The 24,229-nt window shown below is 58.6% G+C and overlaps 1 protein-coding gene across 1 annotated transcript; it reads right to left on the bottom strand.

Moving 5' to 3' along the window:
* Nucleotides 1-703: 703 nt before the first annotated feature.
* Celsr2 (cadherin EGF LAG seven-pass G-type receptor 2) lies at nt 704-24,228 on the bottom strand (the record flags this gene model as incomplete). The annotated part of the gene is made up of 34 exons (XM_033758075.1): nt 704-2,375; nt 2,718-2,952; nt 3,081-3,251; nt 3,390-3,575; nt 3,679-3,767; nt 3,953-4,080; nt 4,629-4,751; nt 4,839-4,965; nt 5,051-5,130; nt 5,271-5,383; nt 5,663-5,837; nt 6,141-6,341; nt 6,433-6,559; nt 6,640-6,807; nt 6,932-7,112; nt 7,214-7,342; nt 7,455-7,638; nt 8,135-8,344; nt 8,557-8,651; nt 9,244-9,345; nt 9,512-9,695; nt 10,110-10,230; nt 10,380-10,521; nt 10,758-10,932; nt 11,017-11,304; nt 11,597-11,763; nt 12,109-12,234; nt 12,384-12,547; nt 12,918-13,075; nt 13,342-13,430; nt 13,596-13,711; nt 14,086-14,308; nt 16,029-16,676; nt 20,997-24,228. Coding segments are annotated over 34 exons (8,685 nt in total), but the record flags the coding sequence as incomplete, so codon positions are not given.
* Nucleotide 24,229: the final 1 nt, after the last annotated feature.

Genomic DNA, 24,229 nt, shown 5'->3' with positions numbered 1-24,229 from the left:
TATTGGCCTCTTGCTGTGCACTTTGAACTGTTCGTAACAACTTACATGTGTTAACTCATTTAATCCTCATAAAAGCTCAATTAGACAGGCGCTCTTACCCTCATTTTGCAGGCCGAGAAACTATCAGTGAGACTAAGTCAGTCTGGTTCCCTGGCTTTTGTTCGTAATCACCACCCTATAATATGCGAACTCCCTTTCTAGTCTGTTTGACAAAATGTGGCAGTGAGAGTCACGCTGTAGAGGTCATACTTAGCTTCAATGTGAGCAGTGCTTCATTTTTCCAATGGAAAAAAACAGAATATGGCCCAGGGCAGTGGAGTAGGTAGATATTTAATGTAATCACTAAGCACCCTTAAACTCCCACCTGCCATTCAGCCATTCCTACCTACAGAATCCTGGCTGGAAAAATTACTCATGTGTGGGACTCAGCACAAAGTGGCTGGGTTAAAAACCTGCCTACTCTGTGCAGCCTCTCCAGCCTTGCAAGTCTTGCCTAGGACATTTTCTCACCTACCCACTTCATCATGGGCTCTGCAATGATAAGGTTTGAGGAGCACTGTTGGGGAGATCCACAGAGGTGAGCTAACCAGCCAGTCCTCTGACTTCCTGCTGGTGTCTCCCAGGCCCTGGTCTTTTGTTCCCACATCCAAGCCTCCACCTTCTGGGGAGACAGCATTACACAGAAACACATGACGGCATCACATTGCCTGCACAGAACTATCTGTTTATTCAGTAGTATGGGGAATGGAAAAAACAACAACAACAAAACTCTACCATATTTACAGTAACAATCAAACTGTACAATCTGATGGTTAGTATCAAGTTAGCATCCAGCATCTTTGTATTTTTTTAAGTCAAGTCTTCAGTAGTAAAAGCCAGTTAAATTTTTAACCCTTTGCAAGAATTGCTGAGGGGAGAAAGGAGAGGGCAGGGGGAGAATCCATGGCAGAAAAGCCAGAGGCCAGCCTTCCAAATGAAGAATAGGAACATTTCCCCTGCCCATAGCCTCGTGTTCGGGCCATCTGCTCCAGAAGGAAAGTCAGTGACAAGTCTGGAATACATGCTTAGAGTAAAGGGTGACTCAAAGAATAGTGGTTGGCAAAACTGGGAAGGAAGTAGAGCGAGGGGTGGGGCATTAGGCCCCCAAGCCGCGGCTGCTGGGTACACACACCCAACCTGTGATGGCCACGTCAGACCCCCGGGATTGGACACGAACCTATCCCAACACAAAAGGCAAATAAATAAAAAATATATATTAACTCTCTCTTCACAGGGAGCTGGGGTACAGTGAGGGACAGAGAGGAAGAGGACCCGGTCCTTTGAAGAAGAGAGCCAATTCCAAGAAGGGGTTAAAAATAGAACATGTCTCAGAGGCCACAGCAGGTCAGACAGATTGGCGTTTGTCTGATGTGGGGGGAGTGGGCGAGTGGACACCAGAACCCAGACTTGAAACCTGTGCTTGAGGCCCCTCAGGGCAACTGAGGGCTCTGTGAGCTAGCTCTGTGCTTACTCTTCCTCCCCACCCCACCCACCCGACAGCAAAGAAGCGCAACTTAACACACGACTGGCCTTCCCAGGAGTGGGTGAGCAGGAAAAATGAAGCACTTTGGGGTCAGCAAACTGAGCAAACACCTGGTCCGCAGCACATGGCCACAGTCCAGGGAAAGGAGAAGAGCTGGGGCCACTGGCCCCCTTAAAACATGTTCATGCAGCATTTGGGGGTCCAGGGGCGATGAGTCCTTCTTCCCCCTGGCCGGACAGGGCTTTTCAGTTCCTGGGGGAGGCAGCACAGGCAGGCGAGGCACGCCCTGGCCTGATCCCTCGCCGTGAGCAACTGAGGCCTGCCCAGCGCAGCCTGCAGGGTCTGACGCCCTGGGGTGCGTGTGGCTTTGTCCTTTCCGTTTGGGGCAGGCCCCCTAAGAGTCCCTCTCCTCCCAGAGGCACAGCAGATGGGAAACTGAGGAGAGGCTGGGAAGCATCCTGGGAGGTCCTATCCTCTTTGGGAAGGGAAAGGGGAGTCAGTTTCCAGCGTATAAAAAAAATTAATCCCTGAAGTCATGAAGAGTGGAGATCCTTTTCAAATTCCTTTTTCCTCTTTTCTGAAAAACTTTGTCTTGGAGATGTTGGCCCCAGGGGTCCAAAGTGCAGTGAGGGGAATGGTAGGGAGGGGAGTTGGCACTAAATGGCCTTAGGTGCAAAGCCCAGTCTCCTCAGATGGACGTTTCGTCGCTGCTGCAGGCAGGCGGTGGGGAGCAGGGGCAGGATAAAGCACAAGACAGGAGTGGGGGCATGAGTGCAGCTGGGGAGGGGAAGGGAGCCTCGGGACGTAGGAACCACCGGCCCAGGGTTAATGCAGGAAGTTAAAGAAGAGAAATCTGGAGAGGCAGGAAAGGAAAGTGGCAGAAAAGGCAGACAGAGGTTAGCTGGGGCAGAGGAGACAGCGAGAAGCTTTCACCAGAAGAAGGAGACAGAAAAGCAGCCCAGCTCCCCACCTTCCCTCACCTTGCCCGATGCCCAGCGCTGGGTTCTGACACATAAAGTCCAGGGCGTGCTGGCCCACCCCCCAGTGGTTTTGGGGACAGGAGGGAGCTGGATCTTGCTCAGCCCATTTGTCCTCCAAATGCTGATCTGAGTAGCCTGGGAGGCCCAGAGCAGCTCTGCACCCCGCCAGGACCTCCGCAGGCAGCACCCTGTCCTGACCACCCAGCCCCACTCACTCGGAACCTGACGAGTCCTCATCCACGGTGCCCGCCTTGATGCTCATGGCGATGGGCACGACCCCATTCAGCTGCTCCTGGAGGCTCTGCCGGGGCAGAGGACGGGGAGGCAGCCCACCCCGGCTGCCCTCACTGGCTGAGGAGCCCCGAGACGACCCTGTGCCCTGTTCCAGGGGCAGCCGCAGGAGGCTGCTCTTCTCGCTGATGGTGGGCAGACACTTCTTCTTGAGGATGCCTGGGGGCCAGGAGGGTGGGCACTATGAGAAGCAGGCAGGAGGAGCAAGGGCTCCCAGGGAGCCCCAGCAGCCACAGGGCAGTGAAAGGGTGCTGACCGGGATGTGGCAGCTGCGGTGCCCCACTCACCTTTGTGAGGCTGGATAGAAGGGCCTGGAAGGGGGCCCAGCGACCCCTCCCGAGATATGGCGTCTCCATTCTCCCTGGGCCGCTCCTCAGGAGCCCCGCTACCACCATTCTCTTTCATTGTGGTGCCAAAGTCTCCTGGCCAGGGAACCTTCCCAGGCCCTGGACCTCCATCTGTCAAGGAAAGGAAGTGGATGAGGCCTGGAGACTGCAGACAGCAAGGAGAGCCACCGCCCCAGTCCTGCTTCCCAAGAAGCCCAGGCCTCTGGGGCTCCCACTGCCCCCCAAGGCCACAGTCTGGTGTTGGCCCACCCTTGGGGGTACTGTGCAGGGGCAGTCTCTCCGCTCCAGGCCCCAGCAGGCTGTCCCAGCCCTGCTCGCCAGGGAAGGCAGCCTCCTCCTCCTCTTCCTCCTCGCTGTCTGACGAGTGGGTGGAGGCATAGGAGCCACTCTGGTCGTCTTCCAGGGACAGGTCACTGTCAGAGTCCGTGTCAGGATCTGGGAGGTCAGGGAGGGATCACAGCCAGCCCACCTGCCTCAGCCCTCCCTTGGCAAAAGCCAGACCCTGCCCCACTGGGAGGCTAGGGCCTTCCATCCTCACCGTGCTGCTGGTCTTGACCATCTAGGAATAGGCTGCCTGGGTCCCCCAGGCCCGGGGGCCCTTGGCCAGGGTTCAGTGTGGACTCCTCCCTAAGAAGATAAGATCATGCTAGGCGGGTCAACTTGACCCTTGGCCCCACTGCCTTCCCTTCTCTCTCCTGGGAGCCCTAGCTCCTGCCTCATCGCTGTTGGCCAGTGTGTGCTACTCAGCTCCTAGCAGCTGGGTGGTCCAGCTCCAGCATGCATGGTCCTTCCCTCCCATCTGCAGGGCTCACCTCAGCAAGAATGGGATGTAGCTGGGCTGGCTCTTGCCTGAGCGGCTGGCACTGTGCAGAGAGCCGGCTGAGTCTCCGTAGGGCTGGTATAGCCGCCCATCTGCATAGGGGCTAGGGCAGTTGTAGGACTAGGCAGGGGACAGACAAGTCAGTGAGTGGAGAAGGTGGATGGCCCCAGGCTAGGAGCTGAAAAGGTGCAGGGAACCTGCCCTAAGTCCTGCCGCCCACATGGCCAGGCCTTAGAGGTGGAGGCCTCCATCTCTGCTGCCCCCACACTGGCCCTGACATTGGTCATGCCTCTGCCACAGCTCTGCAGGCCCCCCAAGGCCCTGGACTCGCTATGAAAGGGCTCACTGGTAAAAGACGGTACCAGGAATTGTCTCCTGGGAGACGGGTGGTAAACGCCATGCGGGTTCTCGGGCTCAGGGTATTTGTCACCTGACCACCTGACTGTACTCTCAGCTCCTCCAAGTCAAAACCCTTCAACCCTCCAGCAGCATCTGCCAGGCCACACAAATCATTTCATCACTCCCCTCCCTCCCTCCAGGAAGGGACAGAGGGATGGAGAAAAGAAAGAAGGTAGTGGGGCAAAACGTTTAAATAGCAGGCTTCTCGGGCCTGCTTCTCCCTCCCTCCTCAAAGACTCCACCACCTCTCTGACCCTGAGCCCCCTCACCGAGGTCAGAGTGGACTTGGTGGTCAGAGCAGGGTCAGGGCTGGGCTTGCGGCTGCAGGCAAACTTGAGTGCTTTCCGGACCTCCTTGCTGAGCACCACGTAGGAGAGGAAGATGAAGGGTCCCTGGCAGGCAGAGGCAGCAAGGGTTCGTGTATTTTCAGGCACCCTTGCCCACGTTTCCCTCCCCTCAGCATGGGCTGAGCTGCATACCTGGACACAATTGCAGGCAGCAAAGAGGTAGTGGAAAAGGAGGGTGTCGCTATTGACAGAGAGCAGTGCCAGCAGCCACGTGGCACTCAGCAGCAGGAGCACAGCAAAGGAAGGCTGCAGGCCTGAGCTGAGGAGCAGGACAGTCTGTGAGCTGGACTGTGGGACACCGAACACCAAGGCCCACCCTATGCCCAGGTTTCCCCCATACTCACACAGGGCCTTTCTTCTCAAAGCCCTGCCGCTGGGCAGCACAGGAGGCCCGGGCTGCCAGAATGTACAGGAAAACACTCATCTGGGCAGGGGAGACAGGCATAAGGGGCTGGAGGAGCAGACAGCTTCCGTCTCTCCCATGGAACCCAGCAGCCTGGGCTCTTCCTCAAGCAGATCCAAAGGACACACACAGTTCACCCCAGTCTGCTTTCTAGCACTTACTGAGACAGCAAAAGCCACTGGGCCAGCAAAACTCCAGATGAGTGTATCGTAGATGGACAGCCAGCAAAAGTCGGGGTTACCATAGCCCTCGGGGTCCAAACCCACAGCTAGGCCTGAGGCAGGAGGAAGAAAGCAGGGGAAGGCAGTCAGGGTGATAGGAAGCCAGTCTACAGCTAAGCAGGCACAAGGAGTTGGGAGTGCAGCGTGCGGACAGACTCTGCCCACCATCTGTTCACACCCCTCTCCGGGAAGGGAGAACCAGTCCCTGCATGGTGGCCTCAGGGACTCAGTTAAATCAGAGAAACATCTATGGAGAAGTTGTCCTAGAGTCAGGGATGTGAGTCTCGGGATCCGGGCCCGGGGTGTGTGTGGCAGGGAAAGGGGTGGAGTACCTGTGATGAAGGCAGGCACGCCCCAGCCCAGCATGTAGTAGAAGCGCATGGGGCCGGCATTGACGTCGCGCACCTCTGTGAGTGCCCGGTACAGGTGCAAGGCCTCCAGCAGAGCCCAGGAGAAGGTGCAGAGGTACAGGAAGTGCAGCAGGATGGCAATGACTGTGCAAGCAAACTGAGGGCCAGGTGACTGGGTCAGTGACCAGGGCACAGCGGGCACAGAGGAGCTGCTCAGATTGGACATTCAGGAGGGTCTGGGACTGTTGTCTACTATAGGGGAAGCCTTGGCCAGAGGCAAGGATCTCTACAACGATGGGGCGTTTGGTGGGAGACAGAGAAGAGGGCCAGGCCCTGGGCTGGGCTCTCTAGTAGCCAGTGGTGCAGGGGCCGGGATGGAAGTGAGGTCAGGGATGGGATCGCCAGGGTGTCTGAGGGGGCTGGAAGTTGGGGAGCTCTGTGGGAAGGAGAGGTGTCTTACAGGGAGGTCAGCCTGGTTGATTCCCAGGAGGAAGACCAGCTGGGCCAGGCCCAGGGCGGCTGTCAGGTTGCGTCGGATGCCGTGCTGGTTGGATCGCAGGGCGCGAAGGAGAGTGAGGAAGAGAAAGGTGAGCAGCAGGGCAGCCAAGGTGACCGCGAGGGCGACATACGTCAGCGTCTTCAGCGGCAGGATCTCCCCATTCTGCAAGGAGGGTGGCAGGGGGCCAGGCATGAGAAAGGGCAGGGCCTGTGCTCCCACCCACCGTCCCAAGGTTGCCCTGAGCCGTTCCGACCTCCCGCCGGGACACGTCCATGAGCACAGCGAAGCTCGTCATGTGGTTACACTGGCAGCTGACGTGGCTCTCGTTGCGGAAGACAACTTCACAGCCCCGGGCTGACCAGCCGCCCGTGCCGCTGACCCTGTGTGAGGAAGGCAGGGTCAGGAAGATAGGGAGAGTGGGCTCCCAGGGGCCTGCGGGGCGACGGCAGCAACAGCTCACAGAATCGAGTGGTTCCAGAAGACACAGATGGGCTTGGTCCGCTCCTCTGTCTCCAGCAGCCGGAACTGCACCGTGACTGGCTTGTCCAGCGCGCGTGGCAGCAGCTCCTCATCATCGTGGACGCTGATGCTCACCACGGGTGTGTTGATGACTGGGCGCTTGGGTACTCTGATGTGTGTGGGCAGGGAGATACATGGTCAGCGCAGCATCCGTGTGACCGGGAGACATCCTCACCACTGGGGACGCGTGACTGATGCCCCTTAACTTACCCACCTTGTCCCCAGCTGCTCACCTCAGGCTGCGCTTATCTGGGTCATAGTTGTGGGGCAGCAGCCCAGCCAGGGTACGGTAGATGATGACGCTGGCGACAGCCTCTCCCTGGCTCAGCTCCGGGTGCCGCCGCTGCCGCCGTGCCAACTCCTCAGACTCCTGGGTCTCACTGGGGCCCGCAGGCCTGACCATGGGGGGTATCTCTGGAGGCAGAACACTGCTACCCTTAGTGGGCTCCGCTCACTGTGCGCTCGCGTGGGTTTCCTGGGACCCGTCCTTGAGCCCCCTCGTGGCCCCCACTGACCTCTGAAAACAGACTCAGGCAGAATGACCATTGTCTCAAGGTCCGGGGGCCGTTCCCCACGCAGTGCCTCGTAGTGGGGCAGCTTGGCCCCGGCGAAGTTCCCTTTGTCCAAGCGCACTACAGAGATAACTGGGAAAAGGATGGGTCACAAGTCAGACTCCACGTGAGACAGGTCCCCAGCATGACTGCCCCGAGGGGCCTCTCCCCACAAACTGCCGCCCACCATGGGCATCAGCCTCACCAATATTGGGCGTGACAATGGTGAAGGGGCTTAGGTAAGTGTGCCGCATGTTCTGGGCCAGGGCGCTGGCATAGGCCTCATAGTGCTGGAGCAGCCAGGCGGTGCCACCCTCCGTCTGCTGGATCAGCTCCCAGTGCCGCTTGTTGGCTGCATCCAGGAGAGCACTGCCCACCCGCAGCAGATTCTAGGGGTGAGCATGGTCACAGTGGAATGTGCTTACTGCCCACACCTGTCATCCCACCGCTATGGAGCAGGCACCTCCTGGGCCTGGGCTAGCCCTGTTCCCAGCCCACATGCTCTCCCCTTGGCAACTCCCCATTACCTCTCCTGGGAAGCCCGTGGACTGCACCATCCACTCCAAGCCTTCGTCCTCACTCTCTAAACAAGAGCTCCCTGCCCTGTGCCTCACTCTCCAGCGTGCCTAGGGCTTGCCACAGAGGGCACAGAGGACTGCTCCCAGTCAGCCCACAGTTCAATGCAACGTACTTCCTACGGCACTGAGATCTACTATGGCTGTGAATTACCTACGCGCTGCCCACGGCTCAGAGGCTTTCGCTGAGGCCTCTCGCCGAGGGCAGCTCCCAAAGGTGTGATGGAGATTAGCCCCTCTCCCGCCCAGGCGGCCAGGAGCAGCTCACTCACCCTGACCCCCAGCCAGCCCGGCCTACTCCCAGCCCCACCTCTGTGAAGTGCACGTCCTGTGTGGCTGACAGCCCAAAGCCCCGCTGGGCACTCTCGTGGGCCAGCAGTCGTGTGGCCAGCTGATAGGCCACTTTGACATCACTGCCGAAGTAGCCAGCTGTGTGCTGTGTGGCATTGCGCAAGAGCAAGGCCAGCCGCTGGGAGCGCCCTGAGTCCAGGCCTGACTCGTTCCGCTGCAGCCGCTCGGCCTGGATGGGAACAGGTCGAGGAGCAGAGGGTCAGTGTGGAAGGGGGGCACTTGGGACTCTGGAGTAAAAGGGCCTCAGAAAGGGGGGCACAGAGTATGTCCCAGTGGGGGCCCCAGGAACACAGGGATTGGAATTTCAGAATCTCTTTTCTCAAAGATGAAGGGAGTCAAAAAAAGTGGGGGAGGCCAATGAAGATGGAAAGGTCCACTTACAAAGCCCTTTAATTCTGAGAAAGTGACCGATGTGCAGTTGAAGAGGTTTGGGGGCAGCCACCCCCTGTGCTCATCACAGTGGCGCACAGCAGTCCCTGGGGGAGGAAGCCAAGACAGTTGGCCTCAGGGAGACAAAACGGAAATTCTGCTAGGAGCCAGCACTTCCCAGGGCAGGGACAGGCAATCAGCAAATAAGGGCCCATCCCTAATGCAGCCCAGGTGAAAAAAGGAAGTCAGTTGCATGAAACCCTAGGGCCAAAAATCTCCCAAATCAAGACCATAAGAGCAGAGGGCGTATGACCCCTTGACCCCAGATATTACTGCCTCTCTGCAGCCACTCCCTGAGTACAAATTCTGCTCACTGCCAATCCCTGCTCCCCAGACTGCCTGTCTTTCAGGTGGTGTAACTCCAGCACTGAGTAGGGAGCCGAGGCATCTTTGAGTCTCTAGCACTCAGCCAGAGCTGCCAAGCACAGTGCAGTCTTCTCAGCATTTCTGTTCAAAGTCCAAAATGCAAGCCCTCCAGGGCAAACCTGAGAGGTGGGTAACCGAGCCAAAGACGGGACATGCAGTTTCCAGGAACTGAAGCACATAAAGGGGGCTCTGGAATCTATAGCTTCCTGCCTTCTCCCCACTGATGGCAGAGGCCAAGTCCTCAACCTCACATCCAGGGCCTCTAGCACTTACCAAAGGAGCCCTTGGGGCAAGGGGCAGCAGCAGGCAGCCCGAAGCGAGTACGGGGCCACCAGATCCCAGCCTCAATGGCCCGCGGACAGCTGTCATAATTTACTGCAAGGAAGAACACATGGTCGCTTAGAAGCGGCTCTCCATCTGTCTTGCAGGTCTGCGCCCCTCCTTCAGCAACCCGTCTGTGGCCAGCCTTCCTTAGCCTCCCTGTGAGGCAAGCGTCTGGTACAGAGAGGAGAGGGCTGCCCACCACTCCTAAGAGCCCCACCTTCACAGCCATTGGTGGTGACCTCAGCAAAAGGGTTGTCACAACGGTCACACTGGCGTCCAATGACACCAGGCTTGCAGGGACACTGGCCATCCTCGGGGTCACAGACTCGGGATAAAGAGCCCGTGGGGTAGCAGTCACACAAAAGGCAGGTAGAGCTGCCAGCGGGCCGGTAGTGGTTCTCCTGGGAGGGAGGAAAGGTGTCACTGGGTTAGGCTCTCTTTTCTGGATGCTCAGGGATCCTTTCAGCCGCAGTCTCTCTGGAGAGAGGCTTCTTGACCTTGAGACCCTTGAGAGCGGCTCTCAAAATATTTAACAACTGGTAATGGTTTGGATTCAAACCCATCAGTAAGATGCCAAGCAGTCAGAACAGGCTGCAAACAACCAAAACAGCTGGCCCAGGCTGGCTCACTGGTTAAATATCGGTCCTGGGTCTCCTTGGGCCACAGATACATAAGGACAAATAGCCATTTGCCCTGCCCATCAGAGCAGAGGCACATGGTCCTCAGTTCTCTGCAGGAAGGCCATCTCCACTGCCTCCCCTGTAGGGCCCAGAAGGCTGAGGTGGCCACAGTGGAGGCTTGGGTGGGGCTGTCACCTTGCAGTGGCACTCGCCGCTTGTCTTGTTGCAGTCTGGGTCAAAGCCTTTGCTGACGTCACAGTTGCATGGGCCGCACGTGGGGTGTCCCCACCAGCCACGAGGGCAAGGCTGGTCAATCCTGCAGAGAGGGGCCCAGGCAAGCATGAGCTCCCTCTGCCGTTCCCACCTGGGATGGCCACAAGGAGCCCCTTCTAAGCAAGGGTGCTGCTTGGCCAGGTTCTTGGAGCAGCCACTAGGATCTGCTGCTGCACAGCCTGGCCCACTTACCTGGTCTCACAGTATGGTCCAAGGTAATTCGGGGGACACTCGCAGATGTAGCCATAGGGAGCACTGGGCTTGCGGGTACACACAGACTGGTGCTCACATGGGTTCAGGTCACAGACATTAGTGCAGTTGTCACCATAGTAACCTGAGACAAGAAAGAGCAGAAGAGCTCGGACTCCACCCTCCTCTGGCACTGTCTTCCAACCAACTCACCTTCACCCTCTTCCTTCCACTCTGAGCATCATACCAGCTGGCCATGGCTGGGAAGCGTAAGAGAAGGCTCAGAGATGTGATATAACTGGCATCAGGTCACACAACAGAACCAGGGGAAGCCTCCGGGCATCTGCCTACCTGCCCCTGTTCCTGGGATCCCTAGCATACCTGGATCACAGCTGCAGGAATAGCTGTCCCAGTCGTTGCTGCAGTAGCTGTTGGCAGGACATGGGTTGGAGTCACACGGGTCCGGCAAGCTACAGCCTGTCTCCACATTGGTGCTCTCCCCTCGGCTGGGGTCCAGACTGCTCACACCCTCGGGTGTCTCGCTTACCCGCACACCCTGGGGACAAAGGGGCAGTGTTGGCCTCAGTAGGGTAGGGCTCCAGGCGGCAGTGGGAATGGCAGGGCAGGCGGGGAGGCTCACCTGCAAACAGCCCCGGAAGCCACGGGCCACGCCACTGGCTGGCCCAGGGACTCCCCCAACTGTAATGTTGCTCAGATGCAGCCCATGTAGCCGGGGGCCCAGGTTACCCTCTGCCCTCTGCTGCCCATAGTCAAAGGACAGGATGGCATGGCCAGGGCCTCCGCTGGCTCCCAGTGCCAACTGTGCATGATGCCAGTCACCATCATTGGCTCGGCCTGGCTCCAGACGGAGAGTTGAGGCCTGCAGCCCCGTGCCCTCCACACTAAGCACTACATGGCCATCTCGGAGCTGGCACAGAAAGAAAGAAAGCAAGGTCAGGAGATGGCCTTAACTCAGTCTTCTTCCAGCCCACGGTCCCCCTTCCTTGCCCACTAAACACATCCTGCAGCCCTGCTAAGGAAAGAAAACAGGGTGCTTATTTCTCTCATGCCCAGTAGGTGGCAGCATGGACTGCCAAACAGATCCAGTTACAAAAGAGGTTGCCCAAGACCCCGCCCAGCCCTCTGCTTCCAACTCCCAAGGCCACTTCAGCCCAGGCCAGGTCAGCACCTGCCCCCAACTCCCACGTGTCCTGTATCACCTGCAGAGTGATGGTGCTGCGCCCTCTGGTGACAGCCTGCAGCAGGACCCCGTTGGCCTGGCGTGTGCGGAACATAAGGCTGAGGTGCCAGGGCTGAGAGATGGGCAGGGAGAGGCCATGCCAAGCCACCAGGCTGCTGCCCAGGAAGCGCTGGGGATTGGCCATTTCTGGGGAGGCAGATGCAGGCAGACTGAAGAGTGGAGCATGGAGCGCCCAGGGGGCTATGATGCTTAGCAGTGGTGGCTCAGTGGGCGGCAGGGCCCTGCCTCTCTTCTCACCCACGCCCCTCACCGGCCCCACCCTCCAGAACATTTACCCGGCCCAGGCCCACCCCACGCTGTGCCCAGGCCTGCCTCTGACTGGGCCCTTTGTCTCAGGTGCTACCCTCTCAGGGCTCTGCCCAGACTCGCTTTTCCACCACAGCCACACTTGCTTGCAGGGCCCTGCCCAGTGCCGCCCCCAGCTCCCAGTGTCCCCAGACTAAAGACGGCACCCAGGCCCTGGCCTCCTACCCTGGGCACAGCTCTTGCCCCCGAACCCCAGGGGGCACTCGCAGCTGAACGCGTCCCACTGGTTCACGCAAGTGCCCCCATTGTGGCAAGTGTTGCTGTCACACACGTGCTTCTTGGTGGGGCAACCTAAGACGGAGAGAAGGGACAGTGGTGTGAAACCCACAGAGGCAGCTGGAGAGGCCTTGCACACCCACATAGGCTGGTGTCCCCACTCTAGAGAACAGATCCTCCTCCTCATCGGGCTCCCGGCTTGCCTCTACCCTGGGCCTCCATACCCGGCACGGTGCCATTGTTGGCGATGAAGTCGGCCATGTCGACGTGCCGGCTGTCCACCTGCAAGTTCTTCATGCAGCCCACAAAGTGCCGCATTCGAACGGGGAAGTTCTCAGGCAGGTCAGGCACCCCACCCAGCAGCAGGGGCCCTGTCAGATCCAGAGACCTAGGGGAGCAACAGGGTGGCGATATGAGGGTGAGTCTCCCACATGTCTGTCCTGCTGCCAGGCCAGAGAGCTGGAGCCTGGGCAAAAGGCTAAGAGCCCAGCAGAGCAGCACCAGAGAAAGGGAGGTACCCTAACCTGGAGCCGTTCTCCACTCACAGCCAGCTCACAGCCCACAGGCCTTGTGCTAATTCCCTGACAGTGGACACTGCCTCAGGGGCCTGAGCAGGGGCCAAGGGACGTGATGTGAGAGAGGGTCCCCACCAGCTTGGGTCCCACTCAGAACCCTCTGAGCCCACCCTCTTGACCTGCCCTTCCTGCCCGGCCTTGTACCTCACCTTGCCCCACCCCCTGGCCCTTTCCCCTGCTCACTTCTTGCTGCCACCCTGGGTACCCTGGGCAGCACAGGAGTAGTTTCCCAGCACAGCTCCGAAGCGCAGAGCCACCCCTGTGTCACAGCCATCCACGGTCACCACAGCTACCTTCTGCTCAGATGGGCCCTGTGGGAGCCCTGTCTGGCCCAACAGTGGCTGTGGACAGGGAGGGGCAGAGAAGGGTGGGTGAGGAGCCAGGAAGCCCGGGCACACCAGCACAGTCACCCTCTGCACATACCCGCACACAGATCCAGCACTGCCCCGTGGGATGTGATGCCCCAGCAAGGTGTCGCCTCCCATCCCTTCCTGTCAGCCGCAAGTGCCACGACCAGCCCACCCCACCACAGGCAGTGCCACCCAGGTCCAGGTGAGCATGGAAGCCAAGGACAGAGCCCCTCAGCTCCCGTTTCCTCTACACCCACCTTATTATAATACTTGAGCTGTACCGTGTGCCACTGGCCGTCACTGACCCCTCCGGGCACAAATGGGGACACAGTGGTGGTTGACTCCCCTGGAGAGAGGACCAGGTAAACTGGGTCACCAGCAGACAGCTGGAGTTGGCGGGGGCGGGGGACACCCAGGGTGGGCTGGGAGAGTGTCTGCTTAGGGTCAGGGGCAGGGCTAGAAGACACAGGGTCTTTGGGAGGTGGGCAGAGACATGGGGCGATGGGATCACCTGCGGAGAAGGTGAGCTGGACCTGCTCCTGAATCACCTCCAGGGCCACAAAGTCATGCTTCTCATTGAAGCGTCCATTGTATAACAGCAGCCCATTTTGCTCTTTCGTGGCAAACCTGCATAGGCATTGGGGAGGGGGTGGGAAAGGGGTACCCACCTGGATGTCAGCACCCAGGCCACCTAAACAGCACTTATCCTGCCCAAGACTGTCCAGAGGACTGACATCTTGGCCACCGAGCCAGAATGTGGAAGACAGGCCCCAGCCAGAACCCTGGCATCCTCGCTCGCCATCTTGCCTGAAGTGACAGGCAGATGCTGGGCGGGTGAGGAAAGTCTGCTGGCAAAGCGCACGGGCAACTCCAAGAACAGCCTGGCTCTGCCAACAGCTGGCTCTGAGCACTTCTGCCGCCTGGTCTCTCACCGTGTCCACAGGACAGGAGGTGCCCCCGACTCCCGTGGCGCCCCACAGCCCCAGGGCCCAGCCACTCACGAGAGGGCCAGGGTGAAGTGGAAGCGCTGGCGCAGGCCACGGAAGGTGACGAAGGAGCGGGCGGGAAAGCTGCGCGTGGTCACCTGGCAGTAGGGCTTCTCGAAGTTCCCAGATGGGCAGTCACACTTGAAACCTCCCACCAGAAGGTTGACACAGGTGCCCCCATTCTTGCAGACACCAGGGGTGCAACGGCCTGAGCGGGCACTCACCTCACAGTGCTCACCTGGGCAAGAACAAAGGCAGGGTGAGGAGGGGCAGGGGAACTGGGGCGCCCCCATCAATATCTCCCACTGCCTCCCCACAATACTCCCCCGGACATCCCACTTCTTTTCTTGAGTGTCCATCTCAGACCTGTGACGCCCCAGCCCTTCCTGGGTGCTCCAGTTGGCTCACTATGCCACTGGTAGCAAAGATCTGCACACAGCTCCCCTGCAAGGGCCTTGAAGCCCCAGCCCTCTCTCTACCCACCTGGGCTCCAAGGCCAGAAGCCCTCTGGGTCCCTGGTTGCAGGGCCCACATCCTAGCAATCTTTAGGGTCATGCCATCAAGCAAGCTGCAGGATGCTGTGGCCTCCACAGAGGCAAAGGTATAATACAGGGGAGGACCTGCAGGACAGCATGAGGACTGTGCCAGCGCCCAACCCCTGCTCCTCCCTCCCTTCCACTGGTGCTATTGTCCCTGCCAGGCTCTGAGATCAATTTCCTTCCCTGGGGATGGGACCAGGCTTCCACTTGGATTTGCCTGAGTTATGGGGTGGGGAGGGTCGGGGGAGGGAAGCTGGAGACTTCCCCAGGAATGAAGCAGAGAACTATCAGCCCCAGCCCTGGGGTCCAGAATGGGCACCTCAGCCCTGGGAAAGATCCAGATTCAAAGGAGGAGCTGAAAATTCCAACATCAGATGGGAAAATCCACCGTTCCCCTCCCTCCCCATTCCCAGATTCTAGAGATAGGTTCTCAGCTCCTGTGCCTAGTGACTGGCTCTTGTTTCCATGGAAACTGTTGTTCACCCACTGGACGCCCCCTCTCCCCATCCTCTTGGACAAAGACTCCTCTCCCCTCCCCCCTCCCCACCCTTGCAGCAGCGAAGAGTCAAGTCTGGCAAGTTCTGGGCTGGAAGACGCAGCAGGCAAGGCAGTGGGGCCTTGCCTAAGGCTGCTGGCAGCCAGTGGGCCTGGCTCTGGAGGACAGGGAGGAGGCCAAGGAAGAAGTGGAGCAGGCTGTGGTGTATGCTAAGAAAGCAGGAGCCTGCAGGGAGGAGTAAGAGTCAGAGCAGAGGAGGTGAGCATCCCTGGGGGAGGCAGGAACAGGAGGTGTAATGACCTCAGGCTGTGGCCAACAGGGAGGCAGCAATGGAGCCATTCTGCCTAGGGCTACTCAGGTGCAGTGTCCTTGCCACTACTCCTGTCTCCCAGCCCGTCCAGCATCCCAGCTCTTCTGTGCCTTTCCCTCAACACCCGGGGAAAAAGTGTTTGCCACAGCAATGGAGGAGACCAAGTCCTAGATGTAACCTCACCTCTACCTGAGAGGTAAGACGAGACTTGGAACAAGTCACCCCATGACTAAATCAAATCCAGCATTTGACACTGGCCAGCTCTTTTCGTGTGTTAAACTAATAAATTAATCTCCACAACCAACGTTTGATCTAAGGGGGTTCCTTATCTCCATTCTAAGTTACTGAGGCCCAGAGAGGTTAAGCAGCTCACCCGGTCACACACCAACCACGGGCAAAGCTGGAATACAAACCCAAGCACAGCGCTGGCCTCGGTTACACAATTACAACGTGTGGGGAGCCCGGGGGCACACACATCAGGACTCCTCATTCCGTTTTCCACAGTAGGGTGACACAAGAGTAAATGGGGTTTGTGCATGTCCAGTGTAACTGTAGCTCACTCTGGAGGGGAAGGAGGCAGCCCCGTCATTTGCCCGATGCGGGCTTGGCTCACCCGTGTAGCCGTCTCGGCAGAGGCAGGTGTAGCCGCCTTCCCAGCTGCGGCAGCGCCCGTGGAGCCCGCAGGGCCGCGAGTAGCAGAGGTCCACCTCGGTCTCGCAGTAGTCACCGGTGAAGCCGGGCGGGCAGCGGCAGCGCAGCCCCCCGACGGGGTGGATGGGCCGGAAGAGCACGGAGGACGAGGCGATGAAGGGCGCCGAGGAGTCAAAGCGCAGCACCGACACACAGCGCATGTAGTTCTCACAAGGCTCGCGCAGGCAGATGTTGTCGTCGAAGGGCAGCACGCGCTGCGCCGAGATGGCGGTCAGCAGGCTGCGGTTGAGGTACAGGCGCTCCTGCAGGTCCTCTGAGGGCAGGAAGGGCGGCCCACCCCCGGGCCCGGGCGGCTGGCCCACCGACAGGCTCACGTTGAGGATGTGGCCGCCGGGGGCGTCCGTGTCGCGCTGCACGTTGAACACCACCACGTGGTCTGGGGGCGTGGCCAGCGTGGCCGCCACCGCCTGGATGAAGAGCCCCAGCAGCGGGGACAGGAAGCGCTCTGGTGACATGTCCTCCAGGCGCAGCGTGATGCTGTGCGTGAGCATCTCGTCCGTGATGATGGTGACGCGCAGCGCGCACTGGGCTGTCACGCTGTGCACGCCGTCTGCAGAGAGGTAAGGAGGTCAGCACAGGTGGGGGTGAGGTTGGCAGTGCCAGGCCCTGGGCACTGGTTCCCTTTTCTAATTGGCATAAAGGCACCCAGTGGGTAAGGCAGTCCTCCGGGGGACGGCCCCACAGGGATAAGATCTTCAGAAGTTCTCTTTGCATTCTTTCCCGTTATCCTCTCGTGAAGAACGGCACTTTTGCTTGTTAAGACAGGGTCCCACTCTGCAGCCCAGGTTGGCCTTAAACTCACCCTCTTCCTGCCTCAGCCTCTTGAGTGCTGGGATAACAGGTGTGTGCCATGACACCCAGCTACAGTGCCCCATTTAACGTTTATGCACCTTTGCTTGCTTGAGTGGTGGGTCCTGCCCGGGGCTTCCTTGCACAAGAACCCTGTTTTGTCCTTCGCTTACTTCTCTACAGGGCCAGTGTATGTGATACCCACAAAAATCACCCCCTTCCCACACACACCCAGCTTCCCAACCTCTGCATCTCAACACTCATAACCCTGACCCTGCCTGTGCCCCCAGCCGCCTACTGCAGCATGTAGGGACTGCGAGTGAACTGGGTCAGTGGGCCACCGCATCCCCCACCGAACTCCATGGCTGCTTGGGCACAGGCCTGCTATCCCCATGGCAACACCCCACACAAAGCATTCTTCCCGCCCAACTCTCCAGGCTGCTGTGGGTAGTCTGGGGGACCACGCCCCAGGAGATCCAGCTGAGCCACCTTAACAGTGCTGGAAACAGGTGAGTGGAGGTGAGAGACCTGGGCAGAGAGGGAAGAGCCTGGCAGCCTCCGTGTGAAGATCCCAGGCTCCCCCTGGGCCGATCTCACATTCTGGGGACTCGGGCTACTCATCACCCACTTGGCTCACAGCATTGAACCCAAATGCCAACCTGCCCAAGTGCCAACCCCCGGGTGGCACTCACTCATGAACAGCCAAGTCCTAACACATTTGCAGGTGTCTCACTCCACCCACACACCTGAGTTTCAGAAATACCATACACACCTGAATGCCCATGTAGATGGCGATAGGTTTATGTAGCTCAGAAATAAAAGCTGGGCCACAGGGAAGGGGGAAAAGTTGGCAGGGCTATAAGAGGTATTCACATTTTAATTTAGTATAATGCTCTTTCCACCCCGCATAGTGGGTGTTCAGTAAATACTAAGGTGCTGGTGAGAATCTATTCAGTCTCCATAGTGAAGAAATAGTCTGGAAAATAGAGCAGAAGAGGCCTCAGGTAGATACAGCAAAGGACACCCAAGCAAGAGTGGGCAGGAGCCAGTGTTTGAGATTGGGGTAGGAGTAGGAGAGGGATGTGGGTATAGACTGTGTTTCTGTTGCACCTCCTTGAAGCAGCAAACCATCCAGCAGCTTGGTTGAGCAGGGGCTGGCTAAAGGCAGACACTCATCTCAGCTGTGTCCTCAGCCCACTGCTCACCACCCTCCCCACTGCTCACCAGCTTCACTGCCCTCCTAGCTCTCCTGCTTTCACTACTCGCTGCTCTTGCCTAGAAGCTTCTGCCCAAGCTGTTCCTTCCTACCAGGTCTACCCAGACCCAGACCCAGCCCTTCTAGCCTTCTAGGCTGTCCTAAACTCCCCTGTTGCAGACTTATAATAGGGCTCTGCTTGCCCCCCTTTCCCAGTTCCAAGCCTGGTGTAAGGCTCTGATGCACCTGCCCAGCAGTTCCTGGGTGAGATTTTTCCCTCGAAGGAGAAAGGAATCCAGGACTCCACACACAGTGCTCCCAACTCATGTGGGGGCGGAAGGCAGTCAAGACTAATGAGCAGGAAAGAGACGCCTTGCCACCCTTCAGCCCTGGGAAAAAACACTCCTCCTTGTGTCTTCCTCCACCACCCCAGGCCCCGCCCCTGCCCTTTGACCAACTTGTCTCTGTTGCTTCCCATCTGGTCCGCCATCTGTGGCCACCTGCCCCTTCTGCTATTGTCCCCACCCGGGCAGTCAACTCACTGCTCTCCCTTTCCCTTTTGTCCCTCTCCACTGCCTTGACCTAGGTCACCCCTCAGGTGCAAAGGCAGGGTGGGAACAGGAGTGGGGAATGCATCGCTTGAGCTGTCCTCCTGGACAAAAAAGAAAAAGGTGGGAGACTCTGACCAGGAACCACCACCTGGGCTCGGGACTCAGCCAACTGCTCCTGGACAGTGGCCAGATACAGACTCGCAGCCTCTCTTCTGGCAGATGTGCCAGTAGAGGCTGGGGGCCCACAGGGGTTCTGCTGGGCTGGGGGCTTCCCAGACCATAGACAGGAGCTCCTGTGTGTCCTAGCAAGGGACGGAGCAGCAGCAGGGAGATTCAGGCTCTAGGGGCTGGGGCAGTTGCAGCCATAGAGGAGAAAGGGAGAAGAAAGAGGCATAAACAAGAAGGCCAAACAGGGCAAGACAAGGGCCCAGGAAAAGACCCAGCAGTAGAGAGAGTGGGAGAGTAGGAAAGAGACACACAGGAGCCAGGAATGAGGCAGTGCACAGGGTAGGAAAGAAGGAAGAGACGAAGAAGAAAAGGAGGGCAACAAAGGGGCAGTAGGCTCAGTCTCCTTGGCCCAACCTCCTGAACTTTGGGGTTGCCGTGGTGACTGCCTTCAGGGGTCAGGACTGAGGGGAGGGAAGGGCTAAGGATGCCAGGCCGATGGAGCTGCCCTGGGTGCTGGCTGGCCTTCCCCTTCGTGCCAGAGGAACTGCAGTCTGGCCTCTGCCCTAGCAGGAGACCCATGGCTGAGTAAGGGCCATCCTCTGTGTAGGGTGTAGCCATACGCACCCGGGAAACTGGGGACCCAAGGGAAAAGCCCTTCCTTTCTACCCCTTCCCCTGCCTGCAGTGCTCAGCACAGATAAGGATGCCCCACTGCCTCCTCCTGGAGTAGAAACCAGAGCATCAGGAGGCAAAGACCTTGTCACAGCTCTGAAAGCTCACACTCCTGGTCCCTGTGGATCCTGGTCCTGAGGGTGGGGTAGGGAGGCATCTGTCCATTGAGGAACTTGAGTGGAGGGGGCTGAAGTGATGTCCTGACTCTTGCCTGTCCCTCACAGGTGACAAGAGTGAGATGCCAGCTCCATCTTTCACTCCCTTCCCTGATGTGTCTGAAGGCTGCAAGGAGTTGAGGGTATAGGTAGTGAGGGTACCTGGACCCTTCTTAGCTGGGTTACAGCTAACAGTGGGTTCCCTGTGAGAGTCCCAGTTCTTCTCAGAGTTGAGGAAGGCACTCAGCAACCTGGGTCTGGTCCCCTCCCTGCCTCTCATCCCTGAAGCTGACAGGGGGACAGAACCAGTCTTGCTTTCCTCCCCGACCCTGCTGACCTGGGACTCTGCAGGCTGAGCGCTTGGCCAGGCAGCAGGACTGCCCAGCCTTGCCCTAGCCAAGCTCCCATGCCCCTTGGACTGTATTCTTTTCCCACCAGATCAGAGCCCTTAGGTTCTCTGTTCTCAAAGCCCAGCAGTCTCCAGCTTATCCTGGTCCTCAAACCCCATTCCCTGAGCCTGGGCGTATAACAGCAGGGAAGCCTGGCACCCTAAGAAAAACTGGGGGGAGGCAAGGGGTCCCAGGAGTCTCAGCCTGCCCCTGGCTTCACTTGCAACCCTTCCCCCAAGCCAGACCCTCAACCAGGGCCTGTGACAGTGGGGTCTATTTGGACAGAAACAATGAGCCCTAACCTCACTTCCCGCGGGAGCTCTGAAGGGGAGGCCAGGCCAGTCTCTTTCTCCCTGGAGGGAAAAGAATGTGCTAGACAAAGTCCGCCTCAGTCGATTCTGCAGCTCAGCCTGGAGTCAGAAGGGGCCAGCAGTGGACCGCAGGGTCCTGACCCCTCAGAAGCAGCCCTGTGCCCCTGCAGCCCTCTGCTGGGCCAGAGGCTGTGTGAGATCACACAGATATCCTGATGGGCTGTGAGGCGGTGCTGTGGGGCCAGCTCAGGTCTCCTCTCCAGGCTGTGGTCCCCTCCGCCCCTCCCCCAGCTCTCTTGGCCTCCTAGTCTTCCAGGCTCCACGCGCCTTTTTTCACAATTCTTGGCAGCTACAGCCAGGGCAGCCTAACAACACTTCCCCCACCACGTCACAGGCTGGTAGGCAGGGGGCAGCCAACCGAAACAGCCCAGCCCAGCCTGGGACGGCAGGCGGGGCCTGCACCAGCTGCCAGCATTCCTGGGCCTTCCTCCCAAGCTGGTTCTTGGGCCCCTCACCCTCTGGGCCAGCCACCGAGCACACAGGTGGGTCAGCAGCTCCTCCTGGATGGCTTTTTACCTCCAGTGGCTGCTCAGCCTCCCCCCAGGACACCCCCCGCCAACACCACCTGGGCCTTTCCTTACCTGACACCAGCACACTCATGATGGCCTCCAGAGGCCGGTTGTTATCCAGTGCCCGACTCAGCCTCAGTTCTCCCGTGGAGCCATTGAGCAGGACCAGGCTGAGTTCATTTCCCCGCTCAAAGCTGTAAGTTAGGCTGTCTGAGATGTCAGGGTCGTGGGCAGGCACACGGCCAATGGCACCCCCCGGGAAGCTGCTTGAGCGGTTGGTGACATAATTGTTGAAAAGGATCTCAAAGTTGCCCAGCACGGGTGGGTTGTCATTGCGGTCAAGGAGGCGGACATGGACAGTAGCCCTGCTCACCAGCGGAGCTGACGTGGCCTGGATGACCAGGATGTATTCAGGCCTGTCCTCATAGTCTAAATCCACCAGAGCAGTCAGCTCCCCAGAGAAGATGTCCAGCTGGAAGACCTCAGGGATGTTACCCTCCACAATCTGGTACATGATCTGAGCATTGGTGCCTTCATCAGGGTCAGTGGCTGTGACCCGGGCCACGGCCAGCCCAATGGGGCTGTTTTCTTCCACAAACACATCAAACTCATCCTGCTCAAAGACAGGTGGATTGTCATTCACATCCAGTACAGTGACTGTCACTTCCATCGGTGTGCGGGCTGGGGGCATCCCCTTGTCCACTGCGTATGCTCGCAAGACGTACTGGGCCACATTCTCACGATCCAGCCTCCGAAGTGTCCGCACAATGCCCGACGTGGACTCTACAATGAAGTCACCATCTCCGTCATCGCCTCCTTGGAAGGTATAGAAGACTCGGCCATTAAGGCCAGAGTCACGATCAGTGGCTGAGATCTGCAGGACACTGGTGAAAGGAGGCACATCTTCATAGATGCTACCCTGGTAGGAATCCCGAAGAAACTGAGGAGCATTGTCATTCACATCGTTCACCAGGATCTCCAGGTAGGTGGTATCAGACTTTTGGGGAATGCCATTGTCCCGGGCGGTGATGGCCAGGGTGTAAGACACCTGGTCTTCATAGTCCAGCTCAGCCTGTGTGGTAACAGCCCCGGTGTCTGCATCGATGCGGAACTGAGGGATACTGTCTTCCATAAAGTAGGTAATTCGGGCGTTCTCGCCTGTGTCCTCATCTGTAGCACTGATCAGCACCACTGTGGTGCCGGCTGGCCGGTCCTCATTCACATTCACCGTATAGTGGGAGCTCTGAAAGACGGGACGGTGGGTGTTGGCATCAGTGACATTCACCACGATCTGTGCCGTGTCCTGCCTTGTGCCATCAGAAGCAGTGACAGCTAGCACATACTGCCGCTCGAGTTTGTAGTCCAGTGGCAAGGCGAGGGATACCAGTCCACCACCACTTTGGCTCGTGATGGAGAAGCGGTTGCGGGTGTTGCCACTGGTGATCTGGTAGGTGATGACACTGTGGGCATCCCGGTCCACAGCTGACACTGTCACCACGCTGGTGCCCACGGCCGCGTCCTCATTGAGCCGCACCGTGTACTCTGGTTGGGTAAAGGTTGGGTTGTTATCATTGACATCTAAGACGGTCACACTCACGCTGGCTGAGGCAGTGAGAGCCGGGGTGCCATGATCTCGGGCTTCTACCCCAAAGCTGTAGAAATCGACCTCCTCTCGGTCCAGCTCAGCAGCCACAGAGATCCAGCCCGTGCCATTGTTGATGGTGAAGGGGAAATCATGCCCGACACCAGAGAGGCGGTATTCCAGGCGGGCATTGTCACCAGCATCGGCATCGATAGCCTGGACATGGAGAACCAAGTAGCCTAAGGGGACACTCTCTATGACAGTGGCCTGGAAGGGGGTGCTGACGAAGATGGGAGCATTATCGTTGATATCCAGGACTTGCACCGTTACCAGGCCAGAGACGTTGGAAAGCGGGGGCCGGCCACCATCCTGTGCCCGGACCCGCAGTGTATATTCTTTGGTCGTCTCATAGTCCAGAGGGCTCACTACATCCAGGGCCCCCGTCTGAGCATCCAGATAAAACTGTCCGCGAGCGTTGCCACTCATGATGCTATAGTGTACTAGGGCGTTGCTGCCCTTGTCTCGATCCGAGGCTGTGATGCGAAGTACCGGAGCCCCTGGGGCCACGTCCTCCCACACCTGGACCACATAACGCTTCTCACTAAACTGAGGAGCATTGTCATTGTCGTCCTCCACGGACAGGAAAACAGCGGCCGTGGCACTCCGTGGACCCGGTCCCCGACCCTGGTCACTCGCTTCCACTATTAACTTGTAGGATTCCACCTCTTCCCGATCCACAGGGCCACGGGTCCGGATCACCCCAGAGCGAGGGTCAATCTCGAAGACTTCTGAGGGGCTGCCCCCAGACCCCTCCAGCAGGCGGTATAGAATGTTAGCATTGGGAGGGGCATCACCATCTGTGGCCCTGACAGTGAGCACCTCATAGCCAACCTCCAGGTTCTCTCTGAGGCTCTCCTTGTACTCCTGCTGCTCGAAAACAGGGTCATGATCATTGGTGTCGGTGACCAAGATGGTGAGCGTGGCCAGGGCACTCCGTCGAGGCATGCCGTGATCCTGTGCAGTGACCCTGAACACATGGGTGCTCTTGGTCTCACGATCCAGCTCCTCAGCTGTGGTGACGGCACCAGTGATTGGGTCCAAGGAGAAGAAATGGTTGGAGCGGCTATCAAAGAGGGCATCCATGGTATACTCAAGCCGGCCTGCCTCACCCTCATCTGGATCGATGGCCCGCAGGGATGCAACAGAGGTACCCGCTGGCTGGTTCTCAGGCACTGTGGCCTGATAGCTGGGCGGCTGGAACTGTGGGGCTGTATTCACGTTTCTTTTCCGACGCCCACCCATGGGCTCCTCTGGTGACCCTTCTCCTGCCCTTAGCCCTGGGGCCTGTGCCAGCTTGCAGGACTGGCATCTCAGCTGTGGGGCTTTTAAACAAGGCTGCTCCTGGGGCAGGGTCACTTTTCCTTGTGGAGAAAGGTGGCCTCCAATGCCCAGGAGGCGACAGCTCCAGGGGCAGCCTTCAGGGGCAGGTGGAAGGGGGATATGGGCCCCGGATTCAGGACACCAGACCCTCAGGCCATCGTGATGGGGCACCAGGTGGCCAGTCAGTTCTGTGCCCTCATCTCTGCAGCGGCTAGTGTAGAGCCAGAGGTTCGAGGCTGAGGCTGGACAGAGCCAGCCCACAGGGGTACAGCCCCCCAAGGAGCCACTTCCCCCGGATCCCAAGGAACGACAAGGTCCCACTTGGTTTCCCAGCAGTGGCGGC

Source organism: Fukomys damarensis, unplaced genomic scaffold (assembly GCF_012274545.1).
Source record: "Fukomys damarensis isolate Sample0158 unplaced genomic scaffold, DMR_v1.0_HiC HiC_scaffold_33, whole genome shotgun sequence".
In the NCBI taxonomy this organism is placed as follows: domain Eukaryota; kingdom Metazoa; phylum Chordata; class Mammalia; order Rodentia; family Bathyergidae; genus Fukomys; species Fukomys damarensis.
The sequence above is the reverse complement of the archived record's forward strand: the minus strand, read 5'-3'. Positions and strand labels throughout refer to the sequence as shown.